Raw genomic sequence first — 12,767 nt, forward strand, 5'->3', positions numbered from 1 at the left:
TTTCTCTTTGAGACTTGACCTGGGTTACACTAAAATATTAACTTTAACAGCCTGGAACCGGCCAGAAAGGTACGACCGTAGCCAGGCAAACGCATTTCCAGATCGTTTTGTCAAGTTTCTTATAGGAGTCAGTTGATCGATGGTATAAAAGTCAGCAGATTGTTCCAATAGAACTAGGATTGCGGCTTAACGTGAATCAACAGATGTCAGGTCATTTTGCACACGAACAACAGCTTTTTCGGTACCGTGTCCATGGCAATAGGCTGCCTGCATTATGTCAGCATTACCTGTAGCGTAAAGATGAGTAGAAAGTCTCTTAACCGCAACTCTCTTGGAAACTTTAGATATTAAAGACAAATTGGCAGTAGGCCTGTTATTCCCAAGGATACTGACACCGGACAGAATCAGATTCTGACTCTTTTGACTGTAGGTTGTATTGGGAGATCTTCAACAGTGCCATATTCTTTATTTTCAACCTTTAACATCGAAACACAACTATTCTGTTCCGTAACAGATCTGGCAATTAGTAAACCAAATCTAGTTCGATTTGTTTACGTCATGTTATTAAATAACTTTACAAATATTTGGTATCGTCCACCACAGCATCTCCTCCTTGTTTTCTTTAAACCATATATATCCATTGACCTCAGTAATTCAATTAAATTAAACGACTGTAATAGACAATAGAAAACACAGATGGAGAAAATTCCACAAATCATTCTTGGTTAATATATTTCTTCAATACCCCCAATCCAGGACGAAACAAAATAAAAGGGAAATGCTTTCAATAGCCAGAAAAATGATGATATGAAACCTGCTCAATTAAGTTAACTTTACTTAAGCATTAAATGCATGAATACATCAAACTGGACTAGTCTAAGATGACAGTGGTATCTGGTGGTAAAATGTATTTGGTATTTCAGATATAGTGGCTATGAGCGTCTTTTCGATGGATACTGCCATTTCACATGTGTAAGAAGTGACATTCCATATAATATAGACTCCAAAAGAATGTGACCTCCAGATGACTAGGTGTCTGTTATAAATCCAGATCTGTTATGAATGAATTTCATATTCTTGAAGTGTAACTGAAAATAATAAAATATTTACATAGTGTGATATATCTAATTATAGATAGGCTATCCATATTGTTTAATGAAATCAACATTTTGTTTTGTTCTCTATTTTCTCTACATTTTATTATTTATTGGCAGCAAAATCAAAGTTTGCAGAAAGCAGCTAGAAAAGTTCATTACACCAAAGTTTATGAAAAACTAAAAGACTGGATGTGTAATATATCAATCATACCATTTATGTACTCAATGATGAAAGTTTGAAGCCAACTTTCTTAAAAGTGAAAAATAGAAGAAAAACTTTCGAGCTCCTTATCATATATGACTTCACGTATATATTGCTGGATGACTATTAAAATATGGATTGAGGTATAAGTAACAGATCAATCACATATATCTTATTACATTACTTCAGAAACTGGGGAATAGGTAATAGGCCTATACCAATGATCCCATTTACTGATCACATAAAATAGGTCATAACTAGGTAACAAAGGATCCATTTTTTTACTGTAACTATTAGAGCATAAGATATCACTCATCCCATTAAGTAATCACAGATACTGGGCAATAGATAGCAACTGATCTTATAACCTTAAATACTGCAATTACTGGCAACTGATCCTCATTGCATGTAGGTAACATACACTCTGGAATAGATAACAGACCATTCATTGCAATTGATCACAGATACTGAGATGTAATAGTTAAATGGAAAAGTATGGCTGGATAAGTTACTATGTTTAACAATATTTTGCTATTAAATTATTAATTGCACCAGTGTTTCTCAAAGAATGTTGTTTGTGAAGCTCTGCAGGGATTCACCTACCTGCATTACCGTATAATCTGCAGGAATGAAACCTTTGCATTATCCAATATTTTACCATTTTTATTGTTTGATGATGAAAGAACTATCCAGTATGAACAAAGACCTAGCAGAAGGGGCAAACGTGTTTATCAATTAACTATATTCTGTTTATACATGGTTGTGTAGTACTAAGCTTTTCCTTTAATACTGTGTCATTTATACTAGGAATACGAAGTTATACAAGGACATTTTTGGTAGAATTACTAATGCTGAAATCCATAGAGTAATACAAACAAGTTTCTGACAGTTACTATCCATGAAAATCTACATGGGACTTAGTTTAAGAAAGTTAACATATTGTCTGTTTAAAAGTAACATATGCTACAGTTAGGATTGTTCATTTATGGCTTTTAAAAAAATGAATTGAAGTGAACAGGAGGCAAGACTTTAACCAGCAGATCTCGGTTATTACACAGATTCAGGATAATTGTAATAAGTAGGATAATTTGAATAATTTAATTGAGTTAAATTTCATTATAATTATGATTATATTTTGTTTGAGTCAAAACTCTAGTGTCTATCAGCTGTCTATATGCCAATGGCAGGTGTACATTTCTACTTTGGTGTAACTTCAGCTGCTGGACTAGAAAGAATATACAGGACATTTGAACATTCAATAATGAATGGCAAAAAACATACTGCATATTCCTGTTGTTTCTTATAAACAGTTTGATCATAAATATTTTCAAACCTTAAAACTTGTATTTTTCCTGCAAGATCTGTATTTTTGCAAAATACATATAAAAGTCCTTCAAAAAATATTTTAACAATCAAACCAAAATCAACCACGATTACAACAGAATGAATAGCTTACATAGCACTATGTCTAGTTAATACATTGTTTACAATAATCAAACCATTTAAGCACTGATAGCAGATATGTACGTTATAATTACCAGCAGGCCTTGACAAAAAGCGTTGAAATTAATCAATTTGGAGAGCATGATTAAACATTTAATTGCAAAAACAAAACACTTTAGAACAATGACTGTCTCTCTAGACTACTGTAATATAGGACTACTTACTACTAATCACGACTTATGCTGGTTTATGGTTGTTCTGTCATCCATGGTTTCTTTACCATTATTATTACTACAGGGGAACATTCACAACCCCATATTTATCATGATTCCCCGTACGAACTACAAAATAACCATACCAGCTAGTGGTCAGCTCTGAGTGAATGGAGTGTATAGCTGTATTCAACTTGATTTGTTTTTGTAGCTTATTGTTGCAATTCCTTGCAGCGGAACAATTATATTGTCGTGTGTATTCAACATTCCATATTGAACCTAATAACAGAGGGGTTCAACATTTCAGAAGGAATATCAGCTGCCCAGAACAAGCACATAAAAATGTAGAATAAAAGTAGGAAAGGAAATTAAGACAGAAAATGGCCAAATATGGCAAGATAGATTAAAAAGGGGGAAAAGAAGGTAAATGTAGAGCAAAGTAGAATGAAATATAAAGTGCTGTAACAATGATTCATACTGATATTGGATAAAAATAATTTATGAATCTGGTAAGAATATTTTCTTTTTTTGGTGTTGGTGAACAGTTGGTACATGAGATGACAAATCTCCCCAAAATTATTAATTTTCATATAAGTACAAGGTCATGAAGTCAGCAAGCTTTCAAAGGAATTTGCTGCATTTTGAAAACACATGTTACAAAGCAAATCCAAAAATGTAAGTAAGAAAATGAAAAGACAACAAAAAAGGAAGAAAGGATTAAGGTGCGTCATGGAAATTCAAATAAAAATGTTGCATGATGCTTAATTATGTGATTCACAACACTTTCACTGTCAACCATTAAGCATATAATATACGATGCCAACCTCAGAGGCTTCAACTGAGCTTCACAAGCTATGTAGCCAAGGGTAGTTGTGTGTGTACAGATCAATTCAATGTGTCATAATGGGTTTTTATGAGACTATTAGTTGTGAAATGGAAACGATATGAATTATGAATTTGTTCTAACACCATATACTTCAAAGGGTATTTTCTTTACATGTTAAAGAGAAATTTCACTGTGGTGAAATATTTAATCAATGCTAAGAGATATTTTGAGATATGATCATTTTAGTGCAAATCTCTTGCCCAAATGTGAACTTGAAGAAAACAATTGTTACCTTAGAGCAACACAACATATACAAAACTTTTTCTTTCTCCAAAAATGTTGCACCCCAGATTCTACATTAAAGTGCATCAGCATATGAGTAGATTCATTTTCATATTTTTTAGTATAAAAGAATAACAACGCTTACATCGAACGTTGACGCCGTAAACCATCCAAGGTACAAAAAGAAAATAGACTGAATAGTAAAGAAAAGAAATAAACATATATATACACAAAAAGAGGAAAATAAAAAAGCTGTATACAACAGAAGGAAATGTAAAAAAAAATGATAAAAAAAGAGGGTTAACTTTGTTCACTATGCTAATGTTAGATAAGTATGCAACCAATTTCGACTGCATCAAAAACTTCAGAATAATCTTTCATGAAGACCTAATCATAGGCATAATTTAAACTCGTAATATGAATACACCACAATGCACCATTTCCATTTTTTTTTAAATTTGTTTAGGTGGGTGAGGTACATTGGAACCCCCCAAATATGGGAGTCGGACTTCAAAAACCTCAGGGTAACACCCTGTTTTTTTTAAAATCTTGGATCCAACCCGGCAAACAATTTACATACTGGAAGACCTAATGTCTACAGGCATATGAGCCTGACTATATAATTACAACAAGTGAGTGAATATCATGGGAATGAACATAACTTGAGCAAACAATGTGATGGTAGCTATTGCAGCATTGGTTTCCTGGTTATCAAATGTCAACTAGATGATTGCATTTCCTAAATATATCCCACTTTGCATCTTATTTCTCAATGGTGGTTGTACCATGTTATATATTAATCTATGACGTTTTTCTTATTTCCTTACTAGTTAAGTTTAAATTAAACATCTAATTACATAAAAATGAAACAGTTAACTCAAAATTATTTTATATTCGGAAAAAGAAATATAAGGAAAAGATGTATTTGCAACCAAGTCTGAATGATTTTGTTACATAACCTATTGGACTTGCTTTTTATTTCTTATCAATATTACCTCCAATTGTAAACAGAAAAGGAAATCTACTTATGTGTGCTTGAAAGCAACCTGGGGCAGAAAGTCTGGCAGTTATAATTACTTTATCGCACTTCACCAGTTTCCTCATCCAATGTGCATTTTGTCACACGACATATGCATGGCATACTTGACTTACTAAATACTTAAAAGACATAGATATAGTTATAATAGAAATGAATGAATTCAAAGGAAAACAAGAGCAATTAATTCTATTATTTAACTTTATCATATAACAGCATCTACAATACTCAGAGCAGCAAATGTGAGTTTAAAATACACTCTCTACAAACTTAAAATGACTTAGAAAGGCCTGAAAAACTTCATTTCACAAATTGTGAGAAAGTTATTTCAAACTATACTGAAGATAATACTGAAGATAATATAGAAGACAAATAGAAGCAATTAATGGAACAAATATTTTGAGTGTCTCAAATGTCTATAACTGCCTTGCAATTCTGGACTGTGAGTTGAAATTGTGTCAACACATAAGAACTTATAAATGAAATACATAATGTACCTAGCAATACATTGTAAGAATGACATAAAATCAAACACTGAGAAAAATCATTACATCCTGTGTGTTTCTCTTCTGGTGTTTGTTAGATATTGTTACAACCACTCTAGGCCACCAATCCTTGCCAAGCTAGATTGCTCTGATCAAGTTAACAAGTTTTCGTCTTTGCCACTTCAGTCTCTAAGTGCATCAGCACTGCATCAAATATAGTCTGGTACTGCTCCTGTTAAAAGTAAAACATTGATAGAAAAATTAGTGAGACCCTTTATAACTCATAAAATGGTCATTAAACCAAGGAAGTAATAATTTCAATGACATCCTATGAAAATATGATATGACAGACAATACACAAAAGTTCCCAATTGCCATACCGGTTGCAAACATATAATCATTTGTAATTACACAAGTTAACCACACAACACATTCTGCCGGGAACAATTCGCTTCCTCTCTGATTTACACATGTTGCTAATACACTGTTTAGAATAGATTCTCAGAGTATAGTTTACTTTCTGAAAATGGGTGCAATATACAAACTGACAATTGTTCTCACTGGTGATCTTCCATAACGTCTGGATCATCATTATATTTATAAAATACCTGGTCTGGTTATCTCTTATGCAGGTGATGCAGGATTAACTGACAGTGTTGGTATTGTAAACATGCAGAGAAACTTATAATTCCCTTGAACAGGTAGCAGTAGGACCTGGGGATACAAGTGGCATCCGTAAGGCCATTTGATTACAATTATTGAAGTAGACAGATCATCAGGTACATACCTGGTTTTGGATTATGAGTGGCTGAGCTGAACGCATGTTGCTTATGAGTTGGAATATATCAACCTCCTTGACTGCTTGTGCCTGATCCAAAGCTGATACTAATCCACAAAAGACACCGGTCCTACCAACACCATTCCTGTAGGTAAGTAGGACAATGGCGGGAGTGGGCGTGAATATAAATTTGAATATGATAGTACATCAAGCATAAACAGATGAAAGGATGTTAAGGGCATCCTCAACAAGCATAACATATTCAAAGATACACTTCCATCACCTTATAATATTTCCTCTATAAATAAAGCTATAAATTACTAGCCATTGATAATGATAGGTTTTATACTCACATCTGGCGATGGGAATAGATCATGTAGACTGCAATAAAATATCTACATAAGGCTACAAAAGTATAAGTAGGCTGTAAATAGCTCTACTCATAGGGGTATAAACTATGCCAATTGAGCGTAATAATATATTTGATTAATGGTAGACTATATCTTACAAACACATGTAGCTAGCAGCTAGGTCTTGGTCATTATAACACAAAATGACATTTCATCATCACCAGACCATTGTCTAAATTTGGTTAAGTAAAATCTGACATGTAAAAGAGATCATATTACCACACCTGTACTTACATGCAATGAACCAGGACACGATTAACAGCTCTTTCCTTGCGCCACTGGCTGAGCTGATGAACGCAATTCAGTAAAAGCTCAGATGAGTTACTGACTGTCTCATTATTTGGCCAACCCAAACACTGTATCTGCATCACAGTGCGTAATTTCTAACAATATTTGGAGGAAAACAAAAGAATATCAGTATGTTAATGCTCATTAATGATACATGGTATAGAAAAGGTCTTTGAAGTTAATAATGGATGAACAGAAATATATGAATAAAAGAAAAAGCAGACAAAAGTATTAACAAATGAATGAATGAAAAATGTTTCTTTCCAATGTTGTGATTTCTCTAGTTTATTCCAAATATTTTATTATTTATAGTTGTTTATGTTGGTTTTGCAAAGAACTAACCTGCAGAGCTGAGTTTGTAATCTCAATTTTGCGAACACAAATAGTACCACGATTTTCAGTAGAGAGCGATTTGATGGTGAACGGACTGAATGTGACAGAAGTAGACTCAGGCCAATATTGGTCACTCTAGAAGAAAAAGAATATATTATTGTTACTATTTTATAATTTTCATTTATACATTTACTTTCATAAAACAATAACAGTAGTATTAAACACTAAATGGATAGAAATAACCTTATTAGAGTGCAACAGCGATAGTGCCACAAAAAAGGAAACAGCAAACGGTAATTTCTTAATTCTCTCACATAGTGTAATGACAATGGGGCACAGTATCAATCTTGTGTAACAGTTTCAAAGGATCTGAACTTTATCTTTTACAGAATACTACGGTTTCTGTGTACAAAAACTGCTATACATACTGCATGAATTATTCCCTGCATCATTTGGATGCTAGCTCTAATGTGTGATGTGATGGAGAAACAAAGAATAAATTGGCTGATAAAATACAGATCTAAGATTTCAATTAGCAGCTGTTTAACTGCTACAAACTGTTACAAAATACTATTCATTTAGTGTAAATATTCATAGTAGATTATCTACAGGACTTAAGGTACAGTATATTAGCTAACAGTGAACAGAAATGGATGGCCCACTAGATCAGGTTTGTCAGTTTTTCTGTAGCTCAATCATCCAAATGAAACGTCCAACCAGGTGGCAAATGTCAACAACAAATTTAAGCATTATTTTATTATAATTGAACACTGAATATGGCAAGGAATTGTGTGGGTCTGCAATGCTATGCAATTGGGATCTGTTAGATGAGCTTTAGGAAGTTGAACATGGTCAAAAAAAATTCCAATGTGGCTGCCTGTTTGCAAACTTGAGTCGAACTGAGCAACATGAAATTGATGAAATCTATGTTCTCTGGGGATATTTCAAATATTCAGCAACTTTCTCTCAAATTGAAGGCCATTTAAATAAATACCAAATTTTCTGTGTGGCCAGCCCTTTCATTTCCTCCAGCCATTGAAATTTAAAGAGTAGCAATTTCTTCATGTTTGCATTTAAAATGCCAAACTGGCAGTGCTGTTCTGAATATTCAAGAAGGGTAAGGAATATCTAAAGCTAGACATCTCTCTATTTAGAGAAATAATGCAGCTTTGCAGAACAGAGACTTATGTGGATTTGTTGTTTCTTATCTGTGGAAGGCTTTGCACTTTGAATGGTTGAATAGTAAAATGAGAAACTTCTTTGCTCATCATAGCTGCACTGATCATTATCATCATGATTGTCATTCTTCTTCTTCTTATTATTATTATTACTTGAGAAAGTGGTCAGATGCTGACATACACTCTAGTACATGAGATAGGTACACATTGAGAAACATTGAGTGGCCAGTAGCAGGAATATATGGATGTGACAGTTGTACACCTGACCTTTAGTTCTCTGAACACTCACGGAAAAGAGATGGTTTGGTATACACCAATGTTCATTCATGATCATCCTATAGATAATTGGTTTCAAATGAGCTTTCATTAGCATTACAGTAAACTAACCACTGGCCCTACAATGCCTATAACTCAAAAAATTGAGACTCCACTTTTACCTTTTCATCCAACTCATTGAGCATGATGATAACACTGCACTCATGGTCCCAAACAAGGTTCCAAAAGTCCAGAACAGTATTCTTCAGAGGCATCTGAGTAGCTACGAAAAAGTCCATCTTCTTGTAACCCTGGAGATAGAAAGATAACCTCCTAACGTTTGTCCTAACGTTTGTCAGAATTCAGTGCTGTATGCTGGCAAACTAAACAAGATGTCATATACAGTATATTAATGTAGATCTAAAACTAATACAGTTACACGGTAGATGTAGGGTGTGCTGCCCCACAGTAGCAGTACAAAGAAATCCAAATACAACTACTGACGACCACTACAGGAAAGGTACCTAGGTGATGGAAATTCAAAAATTGATAACATTACATTGTTGCCTGGAGTTGTAAATATTATGACAATTGATGACCACTGCAGGTAGGTAGGAAAGTGAACGAATCCCAATAAAAGAAGACTGAAGACTACTTCTGGAAATGTAACTGTAATGTAATTACTGATGACCACTACAGGAAAGTTAGCAAGGTGAATGAACTCCAATGCCACTACTGATGACCACTACAGGAAAGGTATTAAAGAAGGTGAAGGAACTCAAATACAACATGACCACTACAGGAAAGATGACTATGGCAAGGAATATCACAAATTTGATAAGATTACATTGTTGCCTGGAGATGTATACAATATGACTATTGGTGACCACGGCAGGTACAGTAGGTAGGAATGTGAAAAAATCCAAATATAACTATTGAAGACCACTACTGGAAATGTAACAAGGTGAAGGAATTCTAATAGCACTACTGATGACCACTACAGGAAAAGTAGCAGGGTGAAGGAATTCAGATACAACTAATGATGACCACTACAAGAAAGGTAGCAAGGTGAAGGATTCCAATGCAACTACTGATGACCACTACTGGAAACGTAACAAGGTGAAGGAGTTCAAATACAACTATTGATGTCCACTGCAGGAAAGGTAACAAGGTCAAAGCATTCAAATGCACCACAGAAAAGGTACAAGGTGATGGAACTAAATACAAATACTGATGACCACTACAAGACAAATACTGATGACCACTACAAGATAGGTAACAATGTGAAGGAGTTCAAATACAACTAGTGATGTCCACTGCAGGAAAGGTAACAAGGTGAAAGAACTGAAATGCAACTACTGATGAACACTACAGGAAAGGTAACAAAGTGAAGGATTTCAAATACAACTATTGATGTCCACTGCAGGAAAGGTAACAAGGTGAAAGAACTGAAATGCAACTACTGATGAACACTACAGGAAAGGTAACAAAGTGAAGGATTTCAAATACAACTATTGATGTCCACTGCAGGAAAGGTAACAAGGTCAAAGCATTCAAATGCACCACAGAAAAGGTACAAGGTGATGGAACTAAATACAAATACTGATGACCACTACAAGACAAATACTGATGACCACTACAAGATAGGTAACAATGTGAAGGAGTTCAAATACAACTAGTGATGTCCACTGCAGGAAAGGTAACAAGGTGAAAGAACTGAAATGCAACTACTGATGAACACTACAGGAAAGGTAACAAAGTGAAGGATTTCAAATACAACTATTGATGTCCACTGCAGGAAAGGTAACAAGGTGAAAGAACTGAAATGCAACTACTGATGAACACTACAGGAAAGGTAACAAAGTGAAGGATTTCAAATACAACTATTGATGTCCACTGCAGGAAAGGTAACAAGGTGAAAGAACTGAAATGCAACTACTGATGAACACTACAGGAAAGGTAACAAAGTGAAGGATTTCAAATACAACTATTGATGTCCACTGCAGGAAAGGTAACAAGGTGAAAGAACTGAAATGCAACTACTGATGAACACTACAGGAAAGGTAACAAAGTGAAGGATTTCAAATACAACTATTGATGTCCACTGCAGGAAAGGTAACAAGGTGAAAGAACTGAAATGCAACTACTGATGAACACTACAGGAAAGGTAACAAAGTGAAGGATTTCAAATACAACTATTGATGTCCACTGCAGGAAAGGTAACAAGGTGAAAGAACTGAAATGCAACTACTGATGAACACTACAGGAAAGGTAACAAAGTGAAGGATTTCAAATACAACTATTGATGTCCACTGCAGGAAAGGTAACAAGGTGAAAGAACTGAAATGCAACTACTGATGAACACTACAGGAAAGGTAACAAAGTGAAGGATTTCAAATACTACTATTGATGTCCACTGCAGGAAAGGTAACAAGGTGAAAGAGTTAAAATACAAGTATTGCTGTACACTGCAGGAAAGGTAACAAGGTGAAAGAACTGAAATGCAACTACTGATGAACACAACAGGAAAGGTAACACAGTGAAGGATTTCAAATACAACTATCAATGAAATGATTTTAAAAAAATAGTTAGACAGTCCATTTGATCATATGAGGTCCACCATATACCGATGCTGTGGCCACGTGGAAAAAGCGGTGGAATTTGAAGCAATGAGGCTTAGCAATCAGAAGTTTCGGACTTGATACCTGCCAGGTCATAGTAAGGAATTCTTTTCATCCAAGAACAATCTAAGGTTTTCCCATCTGAAATGACTTTCTAAATTGAAAAGGATCCAAATTTGAATTAAAAATGTTGAATTGGAAGCCACCCGACTTGTAAGTTGTAATTCATCAGCCCTTGAGCCGTTCTCCCACATTTGTGGTCGTTTCAAATAAGCTTTGTAAAAATAATTGCTGATTATTTATATTATTATATCTTATGCAAACAAATTACAATTCATGACATACTGCATCTAAAACCTTTGAGAATACAATAAGCCTGCTCAACGTGTTAATGATGAAACTTTTCTGTGGCATATGTCATTATTCCATGTTTATATCATAAAATGTTTACTGCAAAACTTAAACCAATTAAGTGACCAGTTACAACCTAAAGTATTAACACTTACTGTACACTACCTGCACATCTACACAAAACTTGCAGTAAACAGTAGGCCTATAGTAGGTATAGAGATACCCACAAAATCATTGCCTGCTGAACTTTAATGCACCATGGCAAACATTTGTCAAAGCTGCTACTAAACTATAACCTAAGCTAGCCACCTTATTTAATACCATTCAATAAAATTGTATTCCTAGTGAAACTTTCCAATAACTTACTATATATTGTCAATGTACTTTTCAGAACCTTAATGCTTCTGTTTTCAAAGGGTAATGTTTTATATTGTACAAGCAACCAAAAACTGAAAAGGTTTTCTCACTCCATTACCAAAGAAAATGAAGATACTCACATCCATCAATGAAGCATTGATGTAACGACTGTTTCTCTCTCCAACAGGCGTCTTCAAAACTGGTGTGTGTGCTTCAACTTGTAACATATGAGAGATCATGAACAGGAATCAATAACTTTTGAATACTTTTAAGAAATTAAACTAAAAGCATCAAGATCTCATTAAGTAATTTCAGAGTGTTGGGCAGTCAGGTGGTGGGATTATAGCAATTTAATAAAATGTATCACTAATCATTCTGAAAAGAATTTTTTTTCAAATTTAATCAAATTTCTGGGGCATATATTATGGAATAAAATAAGGTAGCTTGATATATTTTCTAATCAGTATTGTAACGTCAGATTGAAGCAAATTAAATTCAATAACAGCTTAAAATACTATTTCATAGAGAATTATAAAGTAGACTGGATTGGATTTGCATATTTTAATTCTGTAGCTCAATATAGGAAACTATCCCCATGTGAGTAATGGAGCTA

The 12,767-nt window shown here is 34.2% G+C and overlaps 1 protein-coding gene across 3 annotated transcripts in view; it reads right to left on the bottom strand.

Moving 5' to 3' along the window:
* Nucleotides 1–715: 715 nt before the first annotated feature.
* LOC139955968 (uncharacterized) overlaps nt 716–12,767 on the bottom strand; it is a 595,985-nt gene continuing 583,933 nt past the window's right edge. For all 3 annotated transcript variants that reach the window (XM_071955175.1, XM_071955174.1, XM_071955173.1), the window contains 6 exons: nt 12,295–12,371; nt 9,008–9,136; nt 7,402–7,527; nt 7,006–7,154; nt 6,371–6,506; nt 716–5,815 (listed from right to left, as the gene is read on the bottom strand). In XM_071955175.1, coding sequence (XP_071811276.1) covers nt 5,741–5,815; nt 6,371–6,506; nt 7,006–7,154; nt 7,402–7,527; nt 9,008–9,136; nt 12,295–12,371 — 692 coding nt within the window. In that variant the 3' untranslated portion in view covers nt 716–5,740. The remainder of the gene's footprint in view (nt 5,816–6,370; nt 6,507–7,005; nt 7,155–7,401; nt 7,528–9,007; nt 9,137–12,294; nt 12,372–12,767) is intronic.

The sequence above is a fragment of the Apostichopus japonicus genome, chromosome 2 (assembly GCF_037975245.1).
Source record: "Apostichopus japonicus isolate 1M-3 chromosome 2, ASM3797524v1, whole genome shotgun sequence".
NCBI lineage: Eukaryota > Metazoa > Echinodermata > Holothuroidea > Aspidochirotida > Stichopodidae > Apostichopus > Apostichopus japonicus.